The sequence below is a fragment of the Bactrocera dorsalis genome, chromosome 4, assembly GCF_023373825.1.
Source record: "Bactrocera dorsalis isolate Fly_Bdor chromosome 4, ASM2337382v1, whole genome shotgun sequence".
Taxonomy (NCBI): Eukaryota; Metazoa; Arthropoda; class Insecta; order Diptera; family Tephritidae; genus Bactrocera; species Bactrocera dorsalis.
This window is the reverse complement of record NC_064306.1, coordinates 63,615,006-63,632,075: the sequence shown is the minus strand read 5'-3', so window position 1 is coordinate 63,632,075 and position 17,070 is coordinate 63,615,006. Positions and strand designations below refer to the sequence as shown.

The window sequence follows — 17,070 nt, the reverse complement described above, 5'->3', positions numbered from 1 at the left end:
TCTAAAAAATTTGGTTGAAATAATGCCAAACTTTTGGTTCATTAAATCCTCGTGTAATATGGTATGTTTGGAAATAGTATGTTTTTTATGAAAATAGTTAAAATTTATGCTCCGAAACAGGTTTAAGTTAAATATAGAAAATTTTTTAAGCCTTTTTATATTAGATACAGATTTCGGTCTCTTCGACTAAACAACTCAACACTCAACACAGGTCTTTAGCTACAGTCCCTTCGTATAATTTATGGAAGACTTTCTTAAGCGTTTTATGCTCAACTGAAACCCGGTTCCATGGAGCGGCAATTTAAGTTTTGGGAACAAGAAAAAATCCCACGGAGCCAAAACTGGTGAATACGGTGGTTGATTAATGGCAATCAATCATTGCATTTTGGGCTTTAAATTCGGTTACAATCGTGGCTCGATCGATGGTGTATTATCATTGTTCTTCCACAATTCCGGCCGTTTTGGACGGATATTCTCACGCAAACGCCTTAATACGGCCAAATGAAACTCTTAATTGACCGTATCTCTCTCCAGAACTAATTCATGATGCCCTAAACCACGAATATCTGCAAAACCAATGAGCACCACCTTGATTTTTGAGCGGTTTTGACGTGGTGTTTTGGTGTCTACTAGTTTTTTCCACTCCATTCCGATGACTGTTGACTTATTTACATGTCAATCTCATAAACTCATATCTCATCGGCAGTTATAATGTTCTCCATGAATGTGGAATCGAAATTCGCACGACCAAGCATGTCCAAAGAGACCTGTTTACGGCACTATTTTTGAAAAAAGCTTTATCGAGACGAGTCGGACAAAAACGCGTTTCATACCCAAAATATCCACCAAAATCATTCAAACGGACTCGCGAGAGATTTCGAACTCTCGTATCACCTTTCCTACACATGCCTTGCTACTTGAATTCCATTATACTCTCAGTATTGTAGGGGTTTACATAGTTTTTTTTCGTAAGAAGCACACTTTGAAGTAAGACAACCTCACAGAATTGAATCAGTGATGTGAATTTATTTCAATATTCTCGTAAATTTTAACTAAGTACAACTACTTAAGTTTCTCTCTCTTTTAACGTTTTGAAATCAAAATAGTATTATTTATAAATCTTATGAATTATGATGCCACTATTAAATTTAGTACCATAATAGCTTGAAAACAAACCCAAAAGCTGTAAGGCTTGTTTCTTACTTGTCGAATATATGCCAAAAGCGTTTGTGGTTCCTGTCAAACGAGAGTGATAGCAGTTCTCCCTCTCGAAAAACCTTTAACGGGCAATATAAAGAGAGAAATAAATACTACTCCCACTTCCGACCAATAGTACCGTTAAGAGATGCTATAAAAAGCTGTTTTGCACTCACATATAATACCTGTATGAAAACGAACACACACAGCTGCGCAGCTTACCAACCCACCTATGTATATATTACAAGTTGTTGTACTTGTATATGTATGTATATTATATGCGTAAGATCTAGTAAATATGTAATACTACGACGAGTTGAGTCTATTTTTAGACTCACATAACCGATGAAATGTCGAAATAGTCATTTGCGGTGTCGTGCTTCACATAGTCACGTTCACGTCTAAAGAATGCGAAAATAAAATTGAAAACAAAACAAAATGAAACAAAAACAAAATGAAATATATAGTTAAAACAATAAAGCTATGTAATGAAGAGCAGAGAGCAGCAAGTTCGGTCGGAGCCGGAACTTTTAGAGTTGTTTAATTTGTATTGAGCGGACTTGGAGTTAAATGGTAGATACCAGACATACATAAGTACATAGTGTGTATTTAAATTTGTATCTTGATCGACTTCATTCATTGTTTGATTCACCGATTTTAGTATTGAAAATGTTACTGAACCTTTAATTGTGAACTCGCTTTCGAATTTCGCATAGATTATTGTTCAATGTAAAGCTACAATCTCCGAACATATATTCATCTTTCTTTACTCTAGTAGACACCGCGTTCGCGATTAAAGCCGAGTTAACATTAGCGGGTCAGTCGTTTATTCTTTTCGAAATGTGGCGTCAATTGGAGATTCCAAGCGAAGTCACGGCCTTCTCCACCTGGTTCTTCCAAATGTAGTGGAGGTCATCCTCTTCCTCAGAGCAGGAATGTTTTTGTCCATTCGTCCAACATTACCATGTCTTTTAATTCGCTGAACTATGTCAATGTCGTCGTATATCTCATACAGCTCATCGTTCATCGACTGCGGTATTCGCCGTAGCCAACGCGCAACGAACCATAAATCTTCCGCAGAACCTTTCTCTCGGAAACTCGTAACGTCGACTCATCAGTGGCTGTCATCGTTCATGCCTCTGCACCAGCAGAGCGGGAACAGAGAGTGACTTATAGAGTTTGGTGTTTGTTCGTCGGGAGAAAACTTTACTTCTCAACAGTCTACTCAGTCCGAAGTAGCATCGGTTGGCAAGAGTTATTCTGCGTTCGATTTCGAGGCTGACATTACTGTTGCTGTTAATACTGGTTCCAAGATAGACGAAATTATCTACGACTACGAGGATGGTGTAATGTGTAGAAATTTACGCAAGTGAGGAAAGTTCTCTGATTCCCATTCACTTGGGAGTGGCTAGAAACGAATCTTTTACATATGGCTCAAGCAGCTCACGACTTCCAGTCTTAGACTAAGTATCCTCTGGGTACTTGGAGCTTTCCGCAAAGCTTTCGAACTTATATTTTTGAAGACCATAAATCATTTTTTCATGAAAATATATAAAAATTAAAATACAATAAACATACATACATAGATTTCTCAAGTCGTCTTTTCGGACTAGAAAACCCCTCTCAATCCTCTATACTACTGAAATAACCCGTTATTTGAACAAAGTTGCACTACCCGATTGCAATAACAGTACGTCGGTTGCAATATGTGTGCTCCAGTGTAGACGACCGTTTCAGTCCCACCTGCTGACAAATCTGCCTCGTGCAATACTCGAACGCCGCGTCAATGAGTGTACATATATAGTCTGTCTGTGGTCAGCAAAAGCACAACAGAAGCAGAAGAAAAGCAATAAACAAAACAACGGCGGTTTCTTAAAGCAATAAGTTGTTGCATTCGACAAGGTTGAATTTATTCAAAGTGAGCATGATGTGGAAATAAACAACCCGCGCGCTCGCACGTTCGCTTCGTTCGCCTGTTCGCCCACCGCTTCAGCTTCGTTTGCGTGCTGTGCACACTCACGATTACTTCGTACGGCACACCGGTGCCGCCCCGCGCCGCACGAGAAGCATTCATGGTCCAGTCCATGTGAATGTTGCTCCACAGTGTATTCAACTTTGCGTTTTTTATGGGTTTACACGACGTTCGTCGTTGTCTGCTTTGATGATTTATTTTGCAAATCGAACACCGCACCACAAAGGAGCTCGATACGTTATACGCGTGTAATGGGGAGAGTATAGCGGTTTGTATGCATATTTTTTGGTTATTTGTATGGTATAATTAATATCAATTTCAAAAATTCGGTTTTCCAATGAAGCTGGCATCTAGAGAGACTTAAAACTACGAAACCGTCGGTGATTTGTTGCAGGCAGCAATTTTCTGATTTTTCTCACAATTTTGGCTTCTCGATCAGCTGTTTATGAATCCTGTGTCCTTTATTCGATCTCTTGCCACTTTGTGTAGTTTTCTCTCTGAGTGCCAAAACGGTTAATACCTCAGAGGTTTACTGCCGGTCAAATAGTTTTTCAAAAACAAACGAACGGTGCCATGGATCCATATGGGAAAGCATACATGCATACATACATGCATGTATGTACATATGTATGTATAATATATAAATATATACTTTTTGTGCACTCGTGAAACCTCTTATAAGGCCTTATCTTTTATTGTTGTTTTGCTCCACAATTTTATCGGACATTTCGCTTTGTGCCTCATTTTATTGCCTCGGGCACGTTGTTCTGTTTACATTTTTTCTTCTGTTTCTAATTTTTAATCCGTACCGCTCCGTTAAATTGAACGCTGAAGTTATCGTTCGGCTTTGCTTTCTTCGTTTTTTTGCATCCAACTTGGCGGCTTATTGCCTCTCAGCGCAGCGCGCCACTTCAAGCTCATTTATATATGTACATATATGTACATATATACAAACATAACTACAACAAAAAAAGTACTGTAATTTGGAGCACATTTTTTCGTATTTTCATGCTAAGAGTAAATCGAGTGCCACTCTTTAGTTGAGAAATTCACCACACTCACCTCATTTCATGGCTTTGCAAGAGTCGTAGTTTGCTCTCTTCTTCCATAACTACAATGCTGTTAAGAGCCACACGATGTTTTCATTAGCTTCGTGCTCGTGCAGTTCGCTTGCCTCGGCTGCTTCGAAAATATTGACATGAATACATTAATTTTGTTTTAATTTAATGGTATAAATTTACTCGTTGCCTATTTACTTTGCTTCTCTGTTTACCTTTCATATTTCTGCAATTCTTGCCAATTTCGGAATGCCGCAAATTCTTCAAATTCATTTGCGGTCTTCGTGCCTGTTGGTATGTATGTATGTTTGTATATTTGTGCAACATCTGCTTCAATTGGCTTTTAGAGCGCTGGGTGAGGTGGATTTCAGGGGTTTTTGTACGTACATACATATGTACATACATATGTATTATTTGTTTGCATTCCCTGCAGTTTCACTGCAAATGTACGTGGGCAAATTCAATCGCATTCGAAAATTTTTCATTTACATGTGGTCACACATACTTATATGCGTACTTATGTATGCTGATGCGTATACTTATGTACATACTTAGCTATGCACCAACTCATGAAGGCGTAGTCATTTCATTTCGTTTTTTATAGCTCCCAATACGCACTGAATTAATGTCGGTGCAATTAAGTTGATTTTCTGTATGAACATACATATGTACATATTAAACACATGCATAAGAAAAGTACAACATATGTGCATATGTATGTACGTACATCTTATTGTAGATATAAATGAAATGCATCATCACTCGACAACTTCTGTGCCATTTTGGGTATTTTTTTCTTAACAAATTGTTCATAAATCACACCGATAGCAGGAAAAATAGTAGCTCCTTATAAAAAAAACTTGTTTGAAATAACTTTTGAGTTGTTTTGTGTAAATAATTTGCAGTTTAGACTCTGAAAACTTAAGTTTCTGATTAAAAATATTTTAAATTATTTTTTAAAACCTCTTTTTTAAAGCGCAGCAAAATCTTTATCATGCAAGCTTTGTAACCTTTTGCTCCCATGACTTGCTTTGCATCATCGTAAAGAGGGAGTAGAGAAGCTATCAGCTGATACGATGCACCTTATACCATGCTTTCCATCACACCTTATATTTTTTGACATGTTCTTCGATGCTTAAAGTAAAAATTGCTGACTTTAATTTATTATTATTGGGCAAGCTGATGAATCATATACATACTTACATACATACATAACAGATTGAATGTCAACTATGAAATTTTATCTGAGTATGTGGAAGTCAAGGTGCCGTACAGTGGCTTAGTCACATATTTTTTGTGGAAAAACATAGAAAGACTCAACCATAAATTTAAATTTATCTTTGGCATGATAACTATAATTTCATTTTTGACATTTATATTAGTATATTCCTGTTATTACATTAATTAGGGCTTTTCAGCTGCATTTCATATTGAATCCTCAAAGTATGCTACATTTTTTTATGTTCGATGTCGTTTTTGGAAGAAATTCAGATCTTTTGATACGAGTATAGCATTAACACGCTTCTTACCAAAAAACTGTAACTAAAATATGTTGAGTCGATCCATAATGAGAAGTTGTGTCCTCAGCGATCTCTCTGACGCCAACACATTGATTTTCAAGCACTTTTTCTTTAACTTTATTGATGTTGTTGTAATAAGCGGAGGTGAATGGCCGACGTGGGTGAGGCAAGTTTTTGATGGCCTCACAATATTCATTGAAAGCTTGCACCAAACTAAGAAAAATTTTAATCAATTCCGCCGAAACTGCTGCAATTTCGCATTCAATATTCGTACGAACTTCATCAATCGTCGCTGGCTTGTTGGCGTAGACCATAGACCATAGACTGGACATAGCCCCACAGGAAATAGTCTAACGGCATCAAATTGCACAAACAAGGTGGCCAATTGTCTGGCCATTTCGTGAAAGAACTGACTTTGTCAGTTGAATGTGGAGTTGCATTGCAACCGGGTGCCGGACCCAAAGCACGGCAGAGGTTTTAGATGGGCCTCGAACCCGACCAAGGTGGTTAGTGTGTCCATTCCACACTGCCAATTGGTACTGAAAATGCTTAGCATTTCAAGGCGCTGATCAACGCATTGATTTGATCCGCTGTGCTTTTGAGCGCCGTGGAGTAAGGTTGTCGTCAGCAGGTACCCACGTAAAACACACCGGACGTTGGCCATTTCGTGAGATAACACATTCACCAAACTTGGTATTCACTAAATCGATTGTGACATTCGCTGTGTGGCTTGTGGCGCCGTCTTATTGGAACCATATATTGTCCAAGTCCATATAATCTAATTCGGTCCAAAAATATATGGTTATCATTAAGCGGTAGCGATTTCACAGTCCCGGTCCCATAAACCGCACCGAACCGTAATTTTTTCGGGATGCATTGGTGCCTCATGGACTACGTGTGGATTGCTGTCTGACCAATAACGCATATTTTGCTTATTGACGAAGCCAGGAATTAATATGATGTTTCTATGAAAATCCGAACTGAGTTGTTAGTCAGCCTAATTCACGAACATACGACGGTTCTGGTGTTCAAGCGGCTGATCTAATAAGGATGTAGGCCAAGATCTGTTCGCCACAACGACGTCACAGAGATACCCAGATGCTTGAGAACGACGTTTGAGAGATTTGGTCTTCCTCAATTGATGCGCCAGCGGTAGCAATATTCTCGACACTACTGGCACTTCTTTGTCTGGCACGGGAACATTTTGTACTGTGTCTGCTGATTCAAAATTTTCCGCTCGACACTCTTTGTAGATCTGACAGGACGATTATGCAGACCATAAATTAAACGAAGCGCTTTTAAAGTTGAGACCGCTGGATCCGAATTTCGGTAGTAACCTTTAATAATTTCGACTCATTTTCGGATCGTATATCCTTCCATGATGAGAGATACTAAAGAGAAATGTCAAAAGAGCGTTCGGCCCTATTGGTTTACTTTTGTAGCGTTCATATTAAAAAAAAATTTTATTTTCTGAGACTTTCAAGAAGTTTTTGTGATGTGCATACATATATATGTATAATATGTATTATTTATGTAGAACATGTACATATTTATATATGAATAATATTATTGTAAGTATTATTGCGTTTCATCAATAGTCGTTTTAGCATTTTGTATGCATAAATCATTCCCATCACTGCCTACAAAGAGACTGCACTGTCTACAACGATATTTTTTGAAATTGTTTGCTTGTTTACGTTTTTTTTAAGAATAAGCATTTTAAATGTGTTGACTTTGCTTGTTGGCTGTTTCTATAGTATTGACAGTGTATTAATAGTAATATTTGTTGTGAATATGGAAACCTGTTCCAAAAGCCGGCATCATCACGTGCTGCAAAGTGTGTTTTCACAACAATTAGTGTGTCTTAATGTGTGCTGCCACTCTTGCTTCAATTAACAAATGCGCAAATTTAATGTATTTTACAAATATACAGACATATACATATGTATATATATGTACATACATACGTACATTTGTACATACAAGCGCCCACCTACTTAAAGCACTTTGTTGTAGACACGCGGTTGCTCCGATGAGTAATTGCAATAAATAAATATTGGAGAATGGAGCTCCATTCTCCAGTTTCTAAATTTAGCAAAGGAATATTAATAATATTGCAAATAATACAATATTTTTTTAAATAAATATTTTCATTTTATACATACAAACATATGAACGTATATGAATCAAGTCACGAGTTTAAAAAATATAGCAAAAGTTAGACAACTAGACACTAATTATAAAACTCGAAAGCGAGCGCGTGGAACTACGCATTGAAGTGGGGATGCTGAGGGATCCCGCAGGCGGGCATCGCCACGCAAAAATGATTGGGAAGGTCGCATGAGCGGATTGTTGGAAATGTGCCAATTTAATTTTTTTTTTCTAATTTTCTACATTTTTTTTTTAATTTTTTTTCACGCGCAGAACGTTTTTTGTTTAATGGTCAGATAAAATACGTCAGCTCATAAAAAATCACAATGATTTGTTGTTGTTTTTACGCATTGGTTTATTAATGGCTATAAATGTACATAAATTGTTACAAATATGAGTGTGTATTTGTTTGATATATTTAAATGATTTTTTTATTTTTCTTGCTGCGTTGAAATACTTTTATAAAAAGGCGTGAAAATTAGCTGCAATAAATTTATCTATAATTGCTTTAATTTTTTTTATTTTCCTTCTTATATGTTATTTATTGTGTGTTAATACTTATGTATGTACATACATATGTATAATGCTTATTAATTTAGTGGTGTCTACTAATTTGAGATACATTTATTTTTAAATAAACCACTTGACATTGATATTGCTCAATGGTCATCATGGTCATAAAATTTGCAAAATATTTGTGGACGAAAAAACATTATACTCGTAGAAGGAAAAGTTTTAGCTTTCCATAAAAAATTATAGACCTTTTCCAATCTATGTAGGAAAATATTTTTGCATTCGAAAAAATATTCCAGATGACATAGCTATAATCGGAATAGATACCATTGTTGATGATTTTTCCAGATCTGTCGCGAATGTGGTATGTGTTGGCGGCATCGGCCGATGATATTATATATTCATTCTTCTAGGTAGTGACCAACAATAGCTATCATTTCGAAAGCAATAAGGCGCTATGACGCCGCCATACTCCAATCCGCACCAAACGATCATGCAATTGTGTTTCCTGAACCACACGTGGATTTGCCTCATCCAAATAGCAACAATTTTGTTTGTTGACAAAGCCATTAAGCCAGAAAAGGACCTCATCTGAGTAGATGGTTTTTTGATGAATCTAAATTTGTGGATTATAATCTATGATTATTACAATCTTGAACTATTTTCAAGCGCTGTTCCAATGTGAAACGTGACATGATGAAATGGCGTGGTTTTCTGATCAAACTGGCATAATTTGACTCATATCCATGAACTAATACCATATGGCCGTCTGGCTGTTCAAATCACGTCATTCTTATTGGTAGATGTGATGTTTATTTCCAAAGTTCTTAATTTCGAACTCACAAAATATCCCAAGAGTAAAGCTCACGTTTATGACATTATTGTTGTTCTAGTTATAGCGGCAGAAAATATTATCCGAATAATTTTGAGGAATGTTGCAAGTTGACATTTCATGGTCGGACAAAAATTTGAGTCCGTTGCGGTTACGTAGAATCGATTGTGGTGGAATGGCTGCTCATGAGGTCGATCAAAAGTCCAATTGTCTCAAAAAATTTTATCTGAAGAATCACGTTTGCAGAAAGCCCGTCAGGGTTTCCTCTGATGTCAAGGATTTGTCCACTATGTTATTCGAATATAGTGACTTGGTGTAAGATCTAAGCAGATATCTAAGCACAAAAGTTATTAAGTCAACATATTTTAAGAGATGCCTTGAAGTTATACAAAAAGCAAGACAAATGTGCTGAAGTGTGAAATAACAATGCAAGACCCTGTCTTCTTATTATTTACAAGACTAAAAACACACCATCCTTTCCATATGATTTATCTTCCTATGCCTTTTATTGTTTGCAAAAGTGAAAACAGTCATGAAAGAATAGAGATTCGATAACATTTCGATGATAAACTCTAAGAGAGTTAAAGAGTAAAGAAAAATCTCATGGTTGATGGCGAAAAAAGTATAAAATGCACATGTGTTTATCAAAAGCGCTTTGAGATTTGGAAATGTGTTGAAACAGAATTTGTATTAATGGGTAAATAAAATAATTTTGTAAGAAAAAAAGTTAAAATTTTTGCTGAATACATTCTGGATGGACTATATATAGAGACTATATTGCTTCTACTCAAAAATATGCTCATTTGTCGGAACTACAAAATAGATCAAACTTAAGTCCTTGTATGTTAAACTTTTTTATTTGACGAGAGATCTTCACGAAATTTTGTATGTTTTATTTTCTGAGCCGAAGGTACACTTTTCCAAGAAAGCGTTCATATCGGACCACTATAGCATATAGCTGTCATGCACACTGAGCGAGCAAAAACGATCAAAAAACAGTCTTTGTATGGAAAACCTTTTTATTTGCCAAATGTATATTCTCGCAAGAAAGCGTTCAGATCGAATCCCTACATCATATAGCTGTCATACAAACTGAGCGAGCAAAAAACAGTCCTTGTATGGATTTTTTTTTATTTGATGAGTTATCTTCATGAAATTTTGCATGGTTTCTTAATTAAAGCAACAATGCAATCTGTGAATTAATTGTTCAAATCGGACCACTATAGCATATAGCTGCCATACAAACTGGACGATCAAAATGAAGTTCTTCTATGGAATATGTTTTGTGAAAGGTATTATAGAGTCCGTGCAAATGGATTTAATGTGTTTTCTTGCTTGCTTTAATTTGAACCATATTTTTGTCAAACTGGCACACTGTACCCATTCATGCTTATTAGCAAAAATATAGTAAAATCAAAATGCTTTAAAATTGCTAATTTTCCATTTTCAGTATGTCAGATGAATATATACATACATACATATGCACATATCCATGATATAAGCATAAGTATGTATGTACATGCATATGTATGTATGTAGATGTGTTTTCAGTTATAAATATGTGTGTATGTGCATATAGACTAAGTATCTGTGTTATAAAATATTGTATTTAAAAGCAACTCGTGATTGCTGTCTTATTTTTGTCTGATATGTTTTTTTTTCATCTACATATAGTACATACATATGAATATTTGTGTATATATATGTATGTATGTATATACATATATTGTTCGTATTATATAATTTTTTTTTGTATTTTTTAATTTCGTACGTTTCATTGCAAATCTTTCGCTTATTTGCAAAATAAAATTTTACAAGTGGCCTCATGATACACATATAGTATGTACATACATATGTATGTATGTATTTATGTATATGTAGTATGCATGATGTATGTAGATTAATGTATTTATATGTGTATAAACTTATTTGCCAACGTAATTTTCGCGTATTATACATATAAACACTTTTTAATGTGTTAAGACATTGAAAATTTGTTTATGTTCTTTTCGCCATTGGCGCCATTTACCGACTAGCCACGTTAATATGTATACGTGTATGTTTGTTTTTGTTTTGATTGCTCGTCTGCCATATTTTAGCGCATTTCCTCTTCTTTGTATTGTCATAGCGCGCGGAAAACTGTATCGAAAGCATACAAACTGTCGCATTTTTGCACAAATTTGCTCAATATAAATCGTTGAGGGCAAGTATTTTTATCTGCAATAAATATTTTCCCGTCTATATTGCAGATTTTATATACACACATATGTATGTATGTATGTATACATGTATGCATATTTATATGTATGTGTGTTTTTGCACATATTTGCAATTCAGCTTCCGAGTACAAGCCTCCATTTCGGAACATTGTTTTTCCATCAACAGTGTTTACACCACAAACAATTTGCATGCGTTTCGCGTAAGCGAATTCCACTGAAAAGGCCCGACTGCTTCCTGCCGCCGCACGCGTTGAACACCTGGTTGATTTTCGCTCAAGTAATTTTGGTGACATTGCATTGCGATTGTATTGTTCATTATATGGATTTACGTATGTTTGTATGTGTGTGTTGTCTCAATGACACACCTTCCAAATACAGACACACACATACACATATACACACACATAAGATCTAAACAATAACCACTGCTTGCTTGCTTGCTTTCTTTTGTTATTACTGCATTTTTGTTGTTGCTTTTGGCATTACTATCAATGATTGCCGAAGAGGTCACAACAAAAGACTCGGCATTGTCACTCAAATACACACAATGAGCTTGAAATGTGTGCGTGTGCGTTTATTACGGCAAATAAAAACAAATTTGTAAGAAATACATACATACATATGCTCATACACCTTAGTACTTACAAATCTATCTAAGTGTATGCTTTCGTATTGTTGTTGCTTTCTTATAGGTATTTACCCATAGCCCAAGTCCATGCCTACGTGCCTTCTCGCATGTGCCCCTGGAGCGTGCACTGCCACCACTTTTTGTGCTTCTTCTTCTTATTTGACTTTAAACATACCGACGCACCTATGCACATACAACTAGCGCGTACACACCCCTTTGGTGTGGTGAATTTGCCATACATATTTCCAAGCATTGTTTTTGTTTTAATTTAACAGCTATTTTTTTGAAATTTCTCTTACTTGCCGAGCGCTATTCGTTCGACCCGTGTCGTGTTCGTGTAAATGTGCTTCGTGTTTGGCGAAGAGCAAGGATTTTGTGCACTAATACACGCGCATGTATGTAGCTCCAGCACGAAAGCTTTGTTTTGTTAACTTTATTTTCGTTTAATTTTCACCACAAAGCTAAGGACTCTGCCGGAGACTGTACATTCCTGAGTCGCGTTATTTGATTACACATCTATACTTCTTTGTGTGTGTGCCTGTGTATTACGAATTAAAGTTGCAGTGTAATCTGCACATAGTCACACACATACTCTCATACAGCCGTAGTAAATACATAATCCACGTGTTGCCTTGACCTAATACACACTATGATAAGATGCTGACATTGCAGCACACAGCTGTTGGTAGTTCAATATTTCGTTTGTCGCGCGAAATCAACTAGATTTTGGTACCCAAAATTTTGATGTTGCAGTCTAGACACACATACACAGATAGCATATCATGCATATCTAAGTATACTTACATACATATGTATGTATTTATGTGTATCTAATGAAGTTCATCAAAAGAAGATGGAGATGAAGTTTGTACAACTGGCCACTGAAAGCATGAAACCCCTTTTTTTGCTGAAAAAATGATTCTGTTGTCGATTTAGCTAAACGTTTGAAGATTGCAGGCTAGAGAAAGCAGAATTAACGGCGCGGATGTTGAGGCCAATGATATCAATATCATCGAGGTACAGGTTCACCATCTCCGAGTGTTATGCATTCACTGGAATTCAGGTTGTTGGAGAACCTCCATAATTTTGATATGCTCTGGGCATCAGTCACTAGATCACCTCCGGGGGTTCTACAAGAGTAGACTCCGGTCTTGAAACCTTCTGTCAGTCGCCGCATCTTTTTGTTGAATTTTCGATCATTAGTCCTATCGGTCAGCTTGTCAAGCTCTTCATACACACACATTTCGGCCTCTCTCTTTTTCTGTCTGCAATGCGTCTCGCTTCCCTCTTCAACACTCGATATCTATCCCATCCCGCACGTGTTGCAGTCGATCTGTTTTTTCTTCGCTGCTACACGACACTTCTCATCTTAGCGGCTGTTCTTTTGCTTTTTCCGAAAATCAATGGTTTCATTTGCAGCTGGACGTAAGGTGCTTGAAATGCTGTCCCACAGTTCCCTTATACCGAGTTGTTGACGAGTGCTCTTAAAAAGCGGAGTGCAAGTTTAGTAGAAAATCGTTCGGCTGTCTGTAGTGATTGCAGCTTCTCGTAGTCGAACCTTCCTTGTGTTTGTTCACGCGCGGGTGCGTATCTTGGCTGCAACAAAATAGTAGTCTGAGTCGATGTTAGGACCTCGGAGTGTACGCACGGTTAGAACACTGGAGACGTGTCTTCCGTCTATCACAACATAAATGATCTGGTTTTTTTTCTATGCTGGAATCTAGTACTACAGATAACCATATTTCGGAGCCGGAAGTCGATCAGCCTCAATCCATTTAGGGAGGTTACATCATGGAAAATCATGAATATACCGAATGTTGTGCCAAAGATACCTTCTTTGCCTACCTTGGCGTTAACCAAGCACGATTTTGACATCGTGATGAGTTCTGCTCTCATAGAAGACATCTTTAATCACATCGTCCTTCTCTTCCGTTGAGTCATAAGCGCAAATCAGCGATATGTTCCTATTCTATTTTACCTCCACAACGGCTAAATGAGAGTGTAACGGCTTTAAGAAAATGGTTTGAAGATAGAGAATCCAGGCCACTACCAGTCCACTCCACTCAATGGAAGTTTTATTAAAAAGCATTTGGGAAGTATAAAATCCCACAGAAAATTTCGTGAATTTTTGGGCCGATTTTTGTACTTTATTCCAAAATATGTACATATATATTGTATATATGTAACTCCAAGTCTTTGATTCTCTTATAATTGTCTATTTTTTCGATTCTAATTTCTTAACACTCTATATATCTTTCCTTCTCTTTCTCTTTCCAGATCGTTGCCCGTCGCCATGATCTCAAGCTGATCGTCACTTCTGCCACGATGGATTCCACGAAATTTGCTACATTCTTTGGTAATGTACCGAACTTTACCATACCCGGACGTACATTCCCCGTCGATGTGATGTTTAGTAAAAATACTTGTGAGGACTATGTGGAATCGGCGGTCAAACAAGCACTACAAGTCCATCTTACGCCCAACGAGGGTGATATGCTATTATTCATGCCCGGTCAAGAGGATATCGAAGTCACTTGTGAAGTGTTGGCCGAACGTTTGGCAGAAATCGACAACGCACCCGAACTATCCATACTACCGATCTACTCGCAATTACCCTCCGATCTACAAGCGAAAATATTTCAAAAATCACCTGAAGGCTTACGCAAATGTGTGGTCGCCACAAATATCGCTGAGACTTCACTGACTGTCGACGGTATTATCTATGTCATCGATTCGGGTTATTGTAAACTAAAAGTCTACAATCCGCGCATCGGTATGGATGCACTGCAGATTTATCCCATATCGCAAGCGAATGCCAATCAACGTTCGGGTCGTGCCGGTCGTACAGGACCCGGACAGGCGTTTCGCCTCTACACGCAGCGGCAATACAAGGAAGATCTACTGCCGCTGACTGTGCCCGAGATACAACGTACCAATTTGGCGAACACGGTGTTGTTGCTGAAATCGTTGGGCGTTGTGGATCTGCTGCAGTTCCATTTCATGGATCCACCGCCACAAGATAATATCCTAAATTCGCTATATCAGTTGTGGATACTCGGCGCATTGGACCACACTGGCGCATTGACACCGCTTGGTCGACAGATGGCCGAGTTTCCGCTCGATCCGCCGCAGTGCCAAATGCTGATCGTTTCCTGCAAAATGGAATGCAGCGCTGAGGTGCTCATCATAGGTAAGCATATGTTTAGCTTGTCAGCTAAGACATTTTCATGTAATACTTGTATTTCACTCCCTTTTGCAGTCTCCATGCTTTCTGTGCCCTCCATTTTCTACCGACCCAAGGGACGCGAGGAAGAAGCTGATGGTGTGCGAGAGAAGTTCCAAGTGCCGGAATCGGACCATCTCACCTACCTCAATGTGTATCTGCAGTGGAAGCAGAATAAGTAAGTAATTGCCGCTAATTTCCTCAATTCATTCACTAACATACTTCAATTTCTTTTCCACTCTCCACAGTTACAATTCCAGCTGGTGCAATGAGCACTTCATACACGTCAAGGCCATGCGAAAGGTGCGTGAAGTACGCCAACAGCTCAAGGACATTATGATCCAGCAGAAACTCAATGTGAAATCCTGCGGCACCGATTGGGACATTGTGCGCAAGTGCATTTGCTCTGCGTATTTCTATCAAGCAGCGCGCCTCAAAGGCATCGGCGAGTATGTGAACTTGCGTACCGGCATGCCATGTCATCTACATCCCACCTCTGCGCTCTATGGACTCGGCACCACACCCGATTATGTGGTCTATCATGAGCTCGTCATGACCGCCAAAGAGTATATGCAATGCGCCACAGCCGTCGACGGTTATTGGTTGGCCGAACTGGGTCCCATGTTCTTTTCTGTTAAGGAAACCGGTCGCAGCGGACGTGAGAAGAAGAAACAAGCGGCGGAACATCTGAAGGAAATGGAGACACAGATGCAGTTAGCGCAGGAGCAAATGGAAGAACGCAAATTGCAGGCGGCTCAACGTGAGGAGCAAATGACGCCGAAGCAGGAGATCATAACACCCGGTGGTGCCACACCCAGACGCACGCCCGCTCGTATTGGCTTGTAATTGTTGCTAGTTTTCGGGCAAGCAAACATGTGTGTGTGCTTATTGACTCGTGTTACGTCTGTTATGTCCGTGGAGAGTGTGTTCTCTGTGTTCACTAGACCAATTTAATATTCTGTATTTACATAATCATTGAAATAAAGTGAATTCCGAAGGTGTGTTAAAAGTTGGACTTAAATTTTTATTCGAACATTTCGTGTAGCTGGGATGTTATGGCAACTCGACTTCAATCCAAATGGCTTTTCTACTAAACTGAGGAGCTGGTGGGGTAATTTTCATGCCGCTGTATTAGATGTACTGATAGCACAAATCCATATAACGATATTGATCTGTGATCTTGAGTGATTTTTTGGATATTTGAGAATATTTCCCGAAAATTTGAAGTCGATCCAGAAAATAGTTTCGAACATACATATGAACATATTTGGACATAACCTTAAATGCTTTTATTTCGAAACCCTATTTTCACAGTTTAGAATCAATACCTAGACCTATTTTTCGGAAGTCTTTCGGGAGATCGGAATTTTTTCTGATTTTCATGCTACCCTTAAGTAGTTTTTCGATAAATGGTTATGTGATACATTCATTTCAATGAATATTTATTTCCTAGATTTATTGTTGTGTTTATATTGATTATTTTTTTATGACCTTCATAGCGCTATAAATTCGTTAGAGTAGACAAGAATGTCAGGTGTATAATCTGTAAGATTTTATGAACATTGTAATAGCTGAAAAGATACTGCTGTCTTTTTATATTAGGAAAAAGGTAGCGAAATTTTCGAAATTCACACAAAAATATATTATTTTACAAAAGAAGGATGGAGTCATGTGTAGAGGTTCACGCGTGAGGAAAGTTCTCTGATTGCAATTCACTTGGGAGTGGCCAGATTCCGGTCTTAGACCAAGTATCCTCT

At 37.8% G+C, this 17,070-nt stretch overlaps 1 protein-coding gene across 1 annotated transcript in view; it reads left to right on the top strand.

Moving 5' to 3' along the window:
• The window catches only part of LOC105226945 (pre-mRNA-splicing factor ATP-dependent RNA helicase PRP16), a 44,894-nt gene extending 28,573 nt beyond the window's left edge, over positions 1 to 16,321 (top strand). Inside the window, exons 4-6 of the mRNA XM_049456300.1 lie at positions 14,368 to 15,280; positions 15,350 to 15,491; positions 15,562 to 16,321. Of these exons, the coding sequence (XP_049312257.1) occupies positions 14,368 to 15,280; positions 15,350 to 15,491; positions 15,562 to 16,159 (1,653 nt within the window). The 3' untranslated portion in view covers positions 16,160 to 16,321. The remainder of the gene's footprint in view (positions 1 to 14,367; positions 15,281 to 15,349; positions 15,492 to 15,561) is intronic.
• The last annotated feature ends 749 nt before the right edge of the window (positions 16,322 to 17,070 follow it).